General features: G+C 38.8%; 2 protein-coding genes and 1 pseudogene across 4 annotated transcripts in view; 1 reads left to right on the top strand and 2 right to left on the bottom strand.

The window, feature by feature from the left end:
- XKRX (XK related X-linked) overlaps positions 1–16300 on the bottom strand; it is a 107891-nt gene that overhangs the window by 77715 nt on the left and 13876 nt on the right. For 2 of the 3 annotated variants that reach the window (XM_070461970.1, XM_070461971.1), the window contains exon 1: positions 14125–14211. The exons of the other annotated variant lie outside the window; for it this stretch is intronic. The gene's annotated coding sequence lies outside the window, so the exon portion shown is untranslated. Of the gene's footprint in view, positions 1–14124; positions 14212–16300 lie in introns of those variants that run through there. 3 annotated transcript variants of the gene reach the window in all.
- Positions 5297–16300, bottom strand: part of TRMT2B (tRNA methyltransferase 2 homolog B) — a 57697-nt gene continuing 46693 nt past the window's right edge. Inside the window, 1 exon segment of the mRNA XM_070461904.1 lies at positions 5297–14309. Coding sequence (XP_070318005.1) covers positions 14183–14309 — 127 coding nt within the window. The 3' untranslated portion in view covers positions 5297–14182.
- Positions 10880–11980, top strand: LOC110124422 (S-phase kinase-associated protein 2 pseudogene; annotated as a pseudogene).

Raw genomic sequence — 16300 nt, 5'->3', positions numbered from 1 at the left:
TTGTATTTCCATACAAATTGCGAAATTATTTGTTCTAGTTCTGTGAAAAATACCGTTGGTAGCTTCATAGGGATTGCATTTAATCTATAGATTGCTTTGGGTAGTATAGCCATTTTCACAATATTGAGTCTTCCAATCCATGAACACGGTATATTTCTCCATCTATTTGTGTCCTCTTTGATTTCTTTCATCAGTATTTTATAGTTTTCTAGATATAGGTCTTTTGTTTCTTTAGGTAGATATACTCTGAAGTATTTTATTCTTTTTGTTGCAATGGTGAATGGTATTGTCTCCTTAATTTCTCTTTCTGTTTTCTCATTGTTAGCATATAGGAATGCAAGGGATTTCTGTGTGTTAATTTTATATCCTCCAACATTACTGTATTCATTGATTAGCTGCAGTAATTTTCTGGTAGAGTCTTTAGGGTTTTCTATGTAGAGTATCATGTCGTCTGCAAACAGTGAGAGTTTTACTTCTTCTTTTCCTATCTGGATTCCTTTTATTTCTTTTTCTGCTCTGATTGCTGTGGCCAACACTTCCAAAACTATGTTGAATAGTAGTGGTGAAAATGGACACCCTTGTCTTGTTCCTGACTTTAAAGGAAATGCTTTCAATTTTTCACCATTGAGGATAATGTTTGCTGTGGGTTTGTCATATATAGCTTTTATTATGTTGAGGTATGTTCCTTCTATTCCTGCTTTCTGGAGAGTTTTTATCATAAATGGATGTTGAATTTTATCAAAGGCTTTTTCTGCATCTATTGAGATAATCATATGGTTTTTATCTTTCAATTTGTTAATGTTAACTTTCCAAAACTGAACCAGGAAGAAATAGAAGATCTTAACAGACCCATCACAAGCACGGAAATTGAAACTGTAATCAGAAATCTTCCAGCAAACAAAAGCCCAGGACCAGATGGCTTCACAGCTGAATTCTACCAAAAATTTAGAGAAGACCTAACACCTATCTTACTCAAACTCTTCCAGAAAATTGCAGAAGAAGGCAAACTTCCAAACTCATTCAATTAGGCCACCATCATCCTAATACCAAAACCAGACAAGGATGCCACAAAAAAAGAAAACTATAGGCCAATATCACTGATGAACATAGATGCAAAAATCCTTAACAAAATTCTAGCAAACAGAATCCAACAACATATTAAAAAGATCATACATCATGACCAAGTGGGCTTTATCCCAGGAATGCAAGGATTCTTTAATATCTGCAAATCAATCAATGAAAGTCTTAAATCTCAGCAAATGACAATCATTCTCTCCTCTCTCCCAACTTCCAAACATCAAATACCCTAACCCAGTGGTTTTCAATGCTGGCTGCATATGGGAATCACTGGGGAAACTTCAAAATTACTAATGCCTGTGTCCATCCTCAGAGATTGTAATAATTTAATTATCTGAGGTGTGGCTTGGGTTTTGGAAGTTTTAAAAGATCCCCAGGGAATTTTAATGTGCAGACAAATTTGGGAACTGTGGCCCTTATTGGAGGATCATAACCCTGGCAGTGGACTTCCCAGGTGGCGCCAGTGGTAAAGAACCCACATACCAATGCAGGTAGACAGAAGAGACACAGGTTCGATTCCTAGGTCAGGAAGATCCCCTGGAGGAGGACACAGCAACCCACTCCAGTATTCGTGCCTGGAGAATCCCATGGACAGAGGAGCCTGACAGGCTGCAGTCCATTGGGTCACATAGTCAGACATGACTGATGCAACTTAGCACACACATGCAATCCTGGCTGTGGGCTTCCTCTGTGGCTCAGCAGTAAAGAATCCATCCGCAGTGCAGGAGATGTAAGAGATGCAGGTCTGATCCCTGGGTCAAGAAGATCTCCTGGAGGAAAGCAAGGCAACCCACTCCAGTATTCTTGGCCTGGAGAATCCCATAGACAGAGAATCCTGGTAGGCTACAGTCCGTAGGGTCACAAAGAGTTGGACACGACTGAAGTAACTTAGAAAGCAAGCAAGCAAGCAACACTGGCTTCACGTTAGAATCATGTTCAGGGAATATTTTAAAAATCATGATGCTTGGGCCACATCCCAGACCAATTGAATTAGAAGATCGAGGGGTAGGGCCCAAGTCCAAGAAACCAGGATTTTCTGAAAAGCTCCCAGAGGTAGTTCAATGTTCAGCCAAGACTGGGAAGCATGGTTGTGCATGCAACTTCACACCTGTAATAAAGGCGATGGTAGAATTTGCACTCAGAGGTTCAGCAACTCTAAGATGAGCCTAATGAGAAGCCAGTTCTAGACACCAGGTAGGAAGCAGGCTGAGGACAAACCCTTAGAATAACTGTCCTACTTTAATATTAATAAAATGAGCTCACCTTTTCTTGCCATGTATGCGAGTCAACTTTAAGGCTTATCTAAGGACCACTAGCAACTGATGGTTCTATGCCTGACTCCCTACCACACCTACCAAAATAACTGCAGAGAGAATGGGAAAGGAAGTGCTTTAAGGGGATGAAAACCTTTGCAAAGGACTGCAAACCAGTGCTCAGAGACCCTGCATGGATATAGACAAGGAGAAACCACAAAAGCAAGTTATTTAGCCTACACATTACCCAACTAGTTAGGTTTTCAAATTTCTTTTATTGGAGTATAGTTGATTTACAATGTTGTGTTAGTTTCCACTGCACAAAAAAGTGAATCTGTTATACATATACCTCAACTAGTTAGTTTTTATCTGCAACTTGACATGCATTTTTACTCATCAAGCCAAATGCCAGGTTTGGAAGGAAAAAAAAAAACCCTAGCACAAGATTCTCATCCTTACTTGCACATTAGAGCCATCTGAGGAGGTTTTAAAATAATGATGCTAGGGCCACACCCAAAGTGAATTAAATCAGAATCTCTGAGGGCATGACACCCAGAAATCTGTTTTAAAATGTCTCCGGGTGGAAAGGTGAGGGAGAGGGATAAATTAGGAGGTTTGGATTAACATATACACACTATATATTTATACTATATGTAAAACAGATAATCAACAAAAACCTACTTTATAGCAGAGGGAACTCTATACTCTGTAAAAACCTATATGGGAAAAGATTCTGAAAAAGAATAGACATATATATGTATATATGGGCTTCCCTTGTGGCTCAGCTGGTAAAGAATCCACCTGCAATGCAGGAGACCTGGGTTTGATCCCTGGGTTGGGAAGATCCCCTGGAGAAGGGAAAGGCAAGCCTCTCCAGTATTCTGGCTTGGAGAATTCCATGGACTGTATTGTACATGAGGTCGCAGAGTCGGACACAACTGAGCGACTTTCACTTTCACATATGTATATGTGTGTGTGTGTGTGTGTGTGTGTGTAACCTAATCACTTTGCTTTATACCTGAAACTAACCCAACACTGTAAACCAACTACACTCCAATAAAAAATAAAAATTAAAACACATAGTTTGATTAAAAATACTTTTAAAAGTAAAAATTGCTTTAAAGTGCTTAAAAAAAAGGATCCCCAGATGATTCTAATGTTGCAACCATAAAACAAAGAATGTTGCCCACCATCCACTCCTACCTAAAGTACCCCGAAAGGAATTCAGGGCAAAGGTCAGGAATGAGGCACTCTGTGCTCTTGGAAAAAAGGCCTATAGTTAGATATTTTCAGGAAAAAATTTTATGTACTCAGGTTTTTGCATCTTCCCATACCCAGAAAAGCACTAAAATCATTAACTGAGATACCTGTTCCTCGTGACAAGCAGCAACCTTCTACTGGGATGTGTGCTTGATCGCTCATACCACCTCCTCCGTAATCACATACATGCTGACTTCTCCCCGGCTACCTCATCAGAGCAGTTCCTCAGAGCTATCTGAGAGGCTATCTCCTGGGCTACAACCCTCAGTAAGTCCCCAAATAAAACTGAACTCACAGCTCGCAGGTTGTATGTTTTTATTTCCATTGACACAACCAAGGTTGCGAACTGTCATTCTAAAGCAGTGGTTCTCAAACTTGAGTGTACATTAGAAGCACACACATTCAGTAAAACACAAAAAGCTGGGTCTCACCCTCAGAGGCTCTAATCCAGTTAGGGTGGAACCTGGAAGTCTGCATTTCAAACAAGCTCCTAGCTGATGCCAATGCTGTTGGTCTAGGGACCACACCTTGAAAGGCAGAGCCCCACATGGACCACTGGTTCTCAGCCTTTGCTGCACTTAAGAATTACCGTGGCGGGGGGGGGGGGGTTGCATTTTAAAAATACAGATGCCTGAGTCCTTCCCTAAACCAATTAAACTGGAATACCTGAGGTCCAGCGATCAGTAATTTTAAAGGTGATACTAATGTGCACTGAAGTTTGTTATCCTAGACCTAGATATTTTACAGTTGCAAAAGATCATTTAGTATAAACCCTTGAATTTCCTGAGAATTTAGAGGTACGTTAGCTACTACTGGTCCACAAACCCCAATTTCTACTATTCTCCCTTAATCATTACTAGGTATTAACTATGTGAACTGTAAATCAACTATACTTCAAGAAAAAATAATAATAAAAATCAACGTGACCAATTTAGGGTGACCAACTTGTCCTGGTTTGCCTAGGATGCTCCTGGTTTTAGCACTGAAAGTCCCAGATTCAAAGTAAATCAGGATAGTTGGTCATTACAGTTATGTTTTGCAGCTCACAGACTGGAATACAGTACTATTAGATTTTGCTTCTAACATCCAGCATCCAGATCTTGGTTTCTAAATACCATTCTCTAATAAAAGGGATCAGGGCTCCTTGGAAATGGCTGATTTCAGAACTAAAGCAGAGAAATGTATGACGAACCCAGGAATCTTCTGTCAGAATCTAAGTTAGTCATCAAAGACTCATGGAAGCATGTCTAAAGGACTAAAGGGACTCCTATCAGCAAAACCGGGGAAAATTTGAGCATTACAAAGAAAATGATGGAACTGGATGGAAAACATTAAATTTAAGTAACACTGAATTAAGTGATATCCAAAAAAATAAATAAATCTACCTCTCCACTACTGAAAGTAACTATTATACCAACTTGCTCTGAAAATTGGTATATGAGGGGAAACAATCTGGCTTTTACCTGGCCCTTTTGGGTCATATCCTACGGATAAGAAAAAGCTCATCTTTACAGAAGAACGCCAGCTAACAAATGTAGACCAGATGACAGAATTAGAAAATCACCATTCTGCAACCCCAATTAAATCACAAAATCAGGAAATACATTTTAAAAATTAGAAGAAAAAATTACTGAGTCAGGAAACAGTAACTGATGGATGCTGAATTTTTAGGTGAGAGGTAACTGAGGAACAGGACAGTCACAAGGTACCAAAGTAAGGCCAGATTTATTGTTAATTAGGAAGAGAAAATTAAAATTACATGAAGAGTTCTGAGGGCCACGACCTTAACCACCATCTTTACTATGAGTGGACAATTACCAGTGTGTACCTGTTAATGGATGCTACATGAAGTATGCAGAATATTTATGAAGCATTCTTATCAAAATTGAATCTAGTGAGGTAGATAAACCTAGATCCTGTTATACGGAGTGAACTAAGTCAGAAAGGGAAAAACAAATATCATGTGCTGTGCTTAGTCACTCAGTTGTGTCAGACTCTTTGTGACACCATGGACTGTAGCCCACCAGTCTCCTCTGTCCATGGGGATTCTCTCCAGGCAAGAATACTGGAGTGGGTTGTCATGCCCTCCTCCAGGGGATCTTCCCAACCCAGGAATCAAACCCAGATCTCTTGCATTGCAATCAGATTCTTTACTGTCTGAGCCACCAGGGAAGCCCAAGAATACTAGAGTTGGTAGCCTATCCCTTCTCCAGGGGATCGTCCCGACCCAGGAACTGAACCAGGATGTCCTGCATTGTAGGCAGATTCTTTACCAGCTGAGATATTAATGCATATATACGGAATCTAGGAAAATGATACTGATGAATCTATTTGCAGGGAAGGAATAGCAACGCAAATGTAGAAAACAGATGTGTGAACACAGTAGGGGAAGGAGAGGGTAGGATGAATTGAGAAGCTAGAATTGACATATTCACACTATCAGGTGTAAAATAGTTAATGGGAAGCTACTATATAACACAGAGAGCCCAGCCTGGGACTCTGTCACAACCTAGAGGGGTGGGGTGGGAAGGGGGAGGGAGATTCATTAGGGAGGGGATATATATATATATATATATATATATACATATATATATATATATATATAAAATTATGGCTGATTTACATTGTTGCACAGCAGAAACATTGTAAACACAACATTGTAAAGCAATTACCCTCCATTTAAAAATAAACTTAAAAAAAAACTGGATCTGATCAAGCCTCTAAACCCAACAATTTCCGGTTTATAGGAAACTCGGGGGCTGGAAGGGAAAGCTAAACACAATCTTAAGAAAACAAACCATCCTGGTTTGCCCAGGACTGAGGACTCTCCAGAATGTAGGGTCAGTGTTAAACCAGGAGAATCCTAGGCAAATCAGGACGGTTAGGCACACACACTACAATCAGACAGATTCATAAGTGGGGTAGACCTGGTCTCTAAAAGTCCATGCCATTAACAAAAAGTGAGCAAACTGTTTTACATTAAAAGACACTAAAGAGAGACCATACTCAAATGCAACATGTGAACCGACCATAAAAGACATTCGGGGGACAGCTGGGGAAATCTGAATATAGAGCAGTACTACTCAGGCAGCCCAGAGATGTAAATGAACCACGTCATAAAGTACAGGATTTAATCTGCCTGACATATTTCTGGAAATGAAATTTCCTCAATGAAGGATGTAGTGCACTAATACACACTCTGGTGCAAGTTCCTTATCTTAGGAAAATGCTAATATTTGTTGAATCCTGGAGGTGGGTATACTGCTGTTCATTGTATTCAGATCAGTTCAGTCACTCAGTCGTGTCTCTTTGCGATCCCATGGACTACAGCACACCAGGCTTGACCAAAAAGTTCATCCAAGTTTTTACATAAGATATTCCAGAAAAACCCAAACAAACTTTTTGGCCAACCCAATACTTATTCTTTCAACTTTCCTGTATATTTAAAAGTTTGCATTATAAAAATGATGAAAGCACAAATTCTAAAATCATATTACTTACACAATGTACACTAACAACAATTACCACAAAGCTGATTATCTACAACTAATCCTATATTTATTCATTAGATATTCCTCAGGGAATAGCTAAGTTAAATATAGAAAAATGAGTTAGCCAAAAGAAAAAAGCACATTCCATGCTGAGGAAACAGAATGTAGAAAGGACCAGAATGGAAGAAATTTGTCTTTTTCAAGGAAAGGAACTCAATGTATATAGAAAAATGAGGCTACCCAAATGATGAAAGGGCTGTGAGGCTCTATGAAGAAGGGTCTTTATTTTATTTAGGACTTTATTTTAAAAACAAGAAGCCCATGACAGACAGATTTCAAGCACTGGAGGAACAATGAGAATGGCATTTTAGAAAACTCACTCTGGCTACAGAGAATGGAATGGATGGGGGCAAGCATGAATACAGCTGCACAAGTTGGGAAGATGGCCGTTTCAATAATAACCTGGTGCAAGATAATGTAACCTGCAGGATGGAGACTTGGTGATCTGCTGCATGTGGGCAGAGGGTATAGGAAAAGGACTCAGATGTAATTCCCAGGCTTCTAGCTTGAGTGACTGAGTAGATTGTTATATTCATCAAGATTGAAAATACAGAAGCAAGAACAGGTTTGGAAGAAAAATGTAAAGTACATAAATGAGACACTTTGAGTTCAGAGTACCTAGAAGATATCCAGGAAGAATCTACCTTGTAGGCAATTGAATATGAGAATGAGAAAGATAACTCTGACTTCCAGTTTACATTTAGTAGATAGGGAACAAAGGAGGAGAAAATAAGTCATTTTACATTTATGCTTTATATTAAAATTTTTCCATTATAAAAATAATATACTAATATTATTTTCATAAAATGAAAAATAGGGAAATGGAAATAAAACTATTTTGACTACCATTAATCAACACTCTTTATCATTTGAGACTATTTCCTTCTAATATTTTTATATGGATATTCATACAATGGGGCTTCCCTTGTGGCTCAACCATTAAAGAACCCACCTGCAATGCAGGAGACCTGGGATTGATCCCTGGGTTGGGAAGATCCCCTGGAGAAGGGAAAGGCTACCCATTCCAGTATTCTGGCCTGGAGAATTCCATGGACTGTATAGTCCATGGGGTCGCAAAGAGTTGGACACAACTGAATGATTTTCGCTTTTTCTCTTCATACAGTAGCTTTAAAAGCCGTATTTTTCTGACAAAGAGGCTTCTCTAGAGGTATTTACGGTTGACAAGAATTAGAAACACTAGGTGACCTGATATCACTTTGTAAATCAGACACTGCTTGCTAAGTTACAAGTCCTTAGGCTGTTAAGATTCAAAACATAATTTAACTACTTTTAAATTATTAAATTTAATTAAATTAGGCTACTAAGATTCAAAACATAATTTGCCTATTTTTCTGAAACTCTTCCAAAAAATTGCAGAGAAAGGAACACTTCCAAACTCATTCTACGAGGGCACAAACACCCTGATACCAAAACCAGGCAAAGACAACATGAAAAAAGAAAATTACAGGCCAATATAACTGAAGAACATAGATGCAAAACTCCTCAACAAAATTCTAGCAAACAGAATTCAACAGCACATTAAAAAGCTCATACATCATGATCAAGTCAGGTTTATTCCAGGGATGCAAGGATTCTTCAATATACACCAATCAATCAATGTGATACACCGTATTAACAAACAGAAAGATAAAAACCATATGATCATCTCAATAGATGCAGAAAGAGACTTTGACAAAATTCAGCATCCATTATGATAAAAACGCTTCAAAAAATGGGCATAAAATGAACCTACCTCAACATAGTAAAGGCCATACACGAAAAGCCCACAAATATTATTCTCAATGGTGAAAAACTAAAAGCATCCCCTCTAAGATCAGGGACAAGACCAGGGTGTCCACTCTCACCACTATTAGTCAACATAGTTTTGGAAGGTCTAGCTATGGCAGTTACAGAAGAAAAAGAAATAAAGGGAATCCAGATTGGAAAAGAAGAAATAAAACTCACCATTTGCAAATGACATAATACTATACATAGAAAACACAAAAGAGTCTATCAGAAAATTACTAGAGCTAATCAGTGAATATAGCAAAGTCATGGGATCCAAGGTTAATACACAGAAATCACTTGCACTCTTATATACTAACAATGAAAACTCAGAGAAATTAAGGAATCAATCCCATTCACCATTGCAACAAAAAGAATTAAATATCTAGGAATAAATCTACCTAAGGAGACAAAAGACCTGTATATGGAAAACTATAAGACACCAATCAAAGAAATAAAAAATTACATAAACAGATGGAGAGATACTCCATGTTCCTGGGTAGGAAGAAACAATATTGTGAAAATGACTAAACTACCAAATGCAATCTGCAAATTCAATGTGAATCCTATCAAATTACCAATGGCATTTTTAACAGAACTAGAACAAAAAATTTCACAATTCATATGGAAACATAAAAGATGCCGAATAGCCAAAGCAGTCTTGACAAAGAAGAATGGAGCTGGACTTCAGGGTATACCACAAGGCTACAGTCATCAAGACAGTATGGTACTGGCACAAAAACAGAAATACAGACCAATGGAACAAGATAGAGAACCCAGAGATAAACCCACACACCCATGGGTACCTTATTTTTGACAAAGGAGGCAAGAATATACAATGGGGTAAAGACAGCCTCTTCAATAAGTGGTGCTGGGAAAACTGTACAGCCACGTGCAAAAGAATGAAATTAGATCACTACCTAACACCATACACAAAGATAAATTCAAAATGGATTAAAGACCTAAATGTAAGACCAGAAACTATTAAACTCTTAGAGGAGAATATAGGCAGAACACTCAATGACAGAAATCAAAGCAAGATCTTCTATGACCTGCCTCCTAGAGTAATGGGAATAAAAACAAAAATAAACAAGTGGGACATAATTAAACTTAAAAGCTTTTGCATAGCAAAGGAAACTACAAACAAGGTGAAAAGATAACCCTTAGAATGGGAGAAAATAATAGCAAATGAAACAACTGACAAAGGATTCATTTCCAAAACATACAAGCAGCTCATACAATTCAATGTCAGAAAAGCAAACCCAATCAAAAAGTGGGAAAGGAACATGAAAAGACATTTCTCCTAAGAAGACATACAGATGGCTAACAAGCACATGAAAAGATGCTCAACATCACTCATTATTAGAGAAATGCAAATCAAAACTACAATGAGATATTACCTCACATCAGTCAGAATGGCCACCATCAAAAATCTACAAACAATAAATGCTGGAGAGGGTGTGGAGAAAAGGGAACACTCTTGTATTGCTGGTAGGAATGTAAATTGATACAGCCACTATGGAAGACAGTATGGAGATTCCTTAAAAAGTAAGGAATAAAACCACCATATGACCCAGCAATCCCACTCTGAGGCATATAACCTGAGGAAACCAAAATCGAAAAAGACACATGTATCCCAATGTTCACTACAGCACTATTCACAATAGCTAGAACATGGAAACAACCTAGATGTCCATCAACAGATGAATGGATAAAGAAGCAATGGTGCATATATATAATGGAATACTATTCAGCCATAAAAAGGAATGCATTTGAACCAGTTCCAATAAGGTGGAGGAAACTAGAGCCTATTATATGGAGTGAAGTAAGTCAGAAAGAGAAATATAAATATTGTATACTGACACATATATATGGAATCTAAAGCAATAGCACTGATGAATTTATTCTCAGGGCAGCAATGGAGAAACAGACATAGAGAACAGATCTATGGACATGGGGGGAGGAGAGGAGGAAGAAGAGGAGATGTATGGAGAAAGTAACATAGAAATTTACAGTACCATATGTGAAATGCTTCTTGGGGTGTAAAATGTTTCTTCAGGTGTTTCTTGGGACTCCCTTCCAGACGAGCTGCCCTTAGGAATCTTTTCCTGTCTGTGCCTCCCTGAACTCCTGAAAGTTTCCAGTGTTTGTAAGAGATGGTATCATCTAGCGTTTGATGAGTCTCTCTGGCAGACTGTAGACCTCGCAGGCAGAAACCTCTACCCAGACGTGGTTGGTCAGCTCTTGTCCCGAGGGGTGGTTGCCTTCCACTGTCCACAGTCATTTATGGACCAACCGTTAGTTGAACATTTCAGCCCTTTTCATCTACAGCATCTGGACCTGTCGAACTCTGTGATCACTGTGTCTACCCTGCACAGTCTTCTGTCTCACTGCTCCAAGTTGCAGAATCTCAGCCTGGAAGGCCTCCAACTTTCAGATCCCATTGTCGATAATCTTGCTCTGAACACAAATTTACTGCGACTAAACCTTTCTGGGTGTTCTGGATTCTCTGAATCTGCCCTGAAGACTTTGCTGAGCAGCTGTTCCAGACTGGATGAACTGAACCTTTCTTGGTGCTATGATTTCACTGAAAAGCATGTACAGGTGGCTGTTGCACTTATGTCAGAGACCATCACCCAGCTAAATCTCAGTGGGTACCAAAAGAATCTGCAGAGATCAGATGTCTCTACCTTAGTTGGAAGATGTCCCAATCATGTCCACCTAGACTTAAGTGATAGTGTCATGCTGAATAATGACTGCTTTCCAGAATTTTACCAACTCAACTACCTCCAACACCTATCACTCAGTCAGTGCTATGATGTAATACCTGAAACTTTACTTGAACTTGGAGAAATTACCACATCAAAAACACTACAAGTCTTTGGAATGGTGCCAGACTGTACCCTTCAACTGTTAAAGGAAGCCCTCCTTCATCTACAGATTAATTGCTCCCATTTCACCACCATCGCCAGGCCGACAATTGGCAACAAGAAGAACCAAGAGATATGGGGCATCAAATGACAACTGTCACTGGAGAAGCCCAGTTGTCTATGAAGCCTCTATCGCAAGATGGTGTCTCCTCTTTTCTTTGAACAGGGAAAGTAAGCAGGAAGCCCAATTGTGGAGAGCTCAGCTATTTTTATTCTTGGTTTTCTGTTGCCTTCCTTCTACAGATATATTAGAGAACCATTGGAGAGAGAAAACTATGAAGTGTTGCTTTTTAGAAATAACTATGAAAGCTTTTATCACTGCTATACCCTTAAGAGCCTAAGCTCTATGCTTCTTGAAATTTTAGGAAGAGTGAGCCTATAATTTCAAGATACCTTAAATAGCAAAATTTGGACCACATCTTCCAAGTGCCATTCTTCATAAATCTATTTAGAATCAAGCTTAAAAATCACCACCAGCAAATCATTTTCGTAGCCTATATGGCAACTGAACTTTCTTCTAATTTTTCAGCACTGCTTTATTATAAGACACAGGTTGCAAAAAATAATAAGCTATTTGTATTGTAAGCTGAAAAGAATGAGAATCATAGAGTAGCTTTGCAGCAATCTCTTCTGAAGATAGCAAGAAAAACAGACATTTCAACTGTGCCTTGAGATTCACAATCAGGTTGACGGAAATAAATAGCCCCAGGTCATTCACCTTTAAACCTAAATAAAGAAACAAGCAATTGGCCAACCAGAGGTGCAGAATTGGTATAGAATTTAAAGACTCAAGAGACAGATTTCCAAAACAGGTTAAGCTGGGGTATCCTCTAATGCACATCAACGAAGTCTCCTTTATGTACAGTTGGGAAGGTCCCCTGGAGGAGGAAATGGCAACCCACTCCAGTATTTTTGCCTAGAGAATCCCATGGACAGAGGAGCCTGGTGGGCTACAGTCCATGGGGTCGCAAAAACACTTAATACTTAAGGCAAAAACACTTAATACTAATACTATGTAAAATAGATAGCCAATGGGAATTTGCTGTATGACTCAGGGAACTCAAACAGGGGCTCTAACAGGCTGAAGGGTAGGATAGGGAGGGAGATGGAGGGAGGCCTTGGAGGGAGGGAACATGGGTGTACCTACGGCTGATTCTTGTTCATGTATGACAGAAAACCACAAAATTTTGTAAAGCAATTACACTTCAATTAAAAATTTTTAAAAATTGTTGGGCACATATCCAAGAACAACTCCAGAGTTGAAGAAATCATGACTAGAGAATGTCAGAGAAATATCCAGTTTGTTATAGTATATACGATCATTAGGGGGCTCTGGAACTTTCTGCCTCCATACTACACAGCACAATTATAGGTATTCAGTTTCTTCTTTGAAGTTCTCCTTTCCCATAGGGTCTTTACTACAATCACCTCTCCTTCCACAGGTGAGAGGTAATTGGGGGTATTGCTCTTAAGGGTAACCACACTTTTAAAGGCTGTTCTAGCCTAGAAAACCCAAAGAAATGAAGCTCTACTTAGATCACACAGCCACTCTGCAATCACTTCATAGCTTACTCTGCTTTTGAAAAAGCTAGACCTGTTTCTGGAGAAGGCAATGGCACCCCACTCCAGTACTCTTGCCTGGAAAATCCCGTGGACGGAGGAGCCTGGTAGGCTGCAGTCCATGGGGTCGCGAAGAGTCAGACACGACTGAGCGACTTCACTTTCACTTTTCACTTTCATGCATTGGAGAAGGAAATGGCAACCCACTCCAGTGTTCTTGCCTGGAGAATCCCAGGGACAGAGGAGCCTGGTAGGCTGCCATCTCTGGGGTCGCAGAGCGTCGGACATGACTGACGCAACTTAGCAGCAGCAGCAGACTTGTTTCTAATTCTAATCCACGGCTACCTCATGAATGCAGAACATACCTAGTAAAATCTCTGGGCAAATACAGATACCCAAGTCAATGTGAAATTATGACCACATACAGTGAAAAGTTCAATTGTCACCCCAGAACCAGATGGAGGAGACAGGCTATAAACTAGGATCAAGGGAGCTGTGACAAGCTGACAGCAAAAGGAAGGAATAGTTCAGATCCACAGCCAAAGAATGGTCACAACCAGGCAAATATGCATGAGAGCCAGTGAACCTGAAAACTAAGGTTATAAATCTGCCTCGGGAAGGAGGCCCACTTATTCTTCCTGGTCAAGATCCAAAGATTGGTTTCCTCAGTAATATTTTCAGGGTCTGTGATGTCACAATATGGCAAACCTGGAAGTTACGGACACTTCAGCCTTAACAAAGAGCTGACAGGCTTGTAAGAGGCTGCTTATGGAGTGAAGAGAAGCTCCAGTTCACAGTGTGGGGTGTGGGGGAACAGATCCACAGGCACAGCTTGTCTCAGGATGAAAGTCTTGCTGAGGAGCTTCTTAGTGGAGTTTGAAGGACAGTACAACCTGTAGAAAACAATCCTAGTATCAGTTTAATAAACCAAGGAGAAACTACAGGAATCTAATTCCTTATAATCTAAGCCCTTGCTCTGTGTTCCCACAGCCCCGTGTTTCTCTCTATAATAGCACTTATCATATTTAATGTAACTACCTGTTTTTTTTTTAAACCATCTTCCTCACGGGAGTATATAATCTTTTTAAGGGTAGAAATGAGGCCAAAACTGCTTATTATTCATCTCTGTGTTATTGGTGTGTGACACAAAGTAGGGGTTCAATGGTAAATGGAGCATCACATATTTTTGTATAATCTGCAAACACTAGGTAATTAATATATATTACTGACTTACTTTATTGAAAATTTAGAACAAAAATTCACCTATAAGCTCACCATTCAGTGAAGAATAACTGCTGCTAACTTTTTAGGATATATCTTCCCAAGTATGTACATTTAAATTGGTGTCTTAAAGTGGAGTCACACTGTACATATTATACATATTGCTTTACCACAATTTCTTCAAGTAATAATGTATCATGAGCATATCTCCACTATATTATATGTAGTTACCTCTTATTTATTGGCTATATGGTATTTCATTAAATAAATGTAATGTAGCTTATTTATCTAATTCCTTGCCACTGGAAATATGTTTCTAACCTTTTGCTATTTCAAAAAGTCTCTTCATCAATACTCTGACAGTAAAATTTTTGCATACATTTTTAGCTATGTAGTAGAACTGCTCAGTTGAAGAGTGTGTATGTTTTTAAGGCCCTAAGACAGGTATGACTAAACAGTTGTTTTAAAATGTTGTATTAGACTTCCCTGGTGGTCCAGTGGTTAAGAATCTGCCTGTCAATGCAGGAGACATGGATTCGACCCCTGGTCTGGGAAAATTTCACAGGCTCTGAAGCAACTAAGCCCACGTGCCACAACTACTGAGCCTGCACAATGCAACTACAGAAGCCTGCACCCTAGAGCCTTGTGCTCTGCAACAAGAGAAGCCCATCACAATGAGAAGCCCACACACCACAACTAGAGAGTAGCCCCTACTCGCTGCAACTAGAGAAAGCCTGCACAGCAATGAAGACAGCACAGCCAAAATCAATCAATAAATAAAAATTGTAGATGTTGTACTAATTTACACTCAAACCAACAAAGAAGAAGACTTCTCGTTTCCCTGGCTAACACTCAGTAGTTTCAAGCACTGCCCTATCAAAATAAGGAAAAAGACAAGATATGCACTAACATTCCTACACGGGAACATCTTCTATCCAATGTAATAAGGGGGAAAAAAGTATTTGAAGGAATGAGACAAAACTATTTTTATAAGGTGATCATATGACCAGCTACCAAGAATATGCAAGAGAATCAACTGGAAAATGTATAAAGCAAAGAAAAGAATAGGAAGCGAAACCCAAAATCTCCAATAACCAGTCAGCAAATATCATGAAAAAGGTCCCTTTCAAAACAGCAAGAAAAACTTTACAGTATATTAATCTTAAGAAAAAAGACCTATATTGGAAAAAATTTCAAGAATCACATAAGCCTACAGTAATTTAAGAGACAGGTCACATATCTGAACAGAAAAAATACTGTAAAAATTTCAATTCTCCTTAAATGAATTAATCATGTCAGTGTACTTCCAATCACAGGCCCAAGAATATTTTTGATAAGTTGATTCTAGAGCTCTGTTAGAAAATACATGAAAATGTTAACAGTATATATGCTTTAACCCAGAAATTCCACATCAGGAATTTATCTCTTATTCACATACACTTATTCATAACATATATACAGTCATTACACAAATATACAAAGATATATGTACAAGGACATTCACTAACATTATAATAAAGTAGAAACAACCTTAAAATTAATTAGCAACAGACAAGTTAAATGACATATTTATGGAAGTTAAAACTATATAGCCTATGCTAAAAAATCAAGTAGACCTATAAGTACTGATATAGATTCAACATCATTGTAGAACAATCTCCAA

This window comes from Odocoileus virginianus, chromosome X (assembly GCF_023699985.2).
Source record: "Odocoileus virginianus isolate 20LAN1187 ecotype Illinois chromosome X, Ovbor_1.2, whole genome shotgun sequence".
In the NCBI taxonomy this organism is placed as follows: domain Eukaryota; kingdom Metazoa; phylum Chordata; class Mammalia; order Artiodactyla; family Cervidae; genus Odocoileus; species Odocoileus virginianus.
Note: the sequence above shows the minus strand (reverse complement) of the source record. Positions and strands in the feature narration are given on the sequence as shown.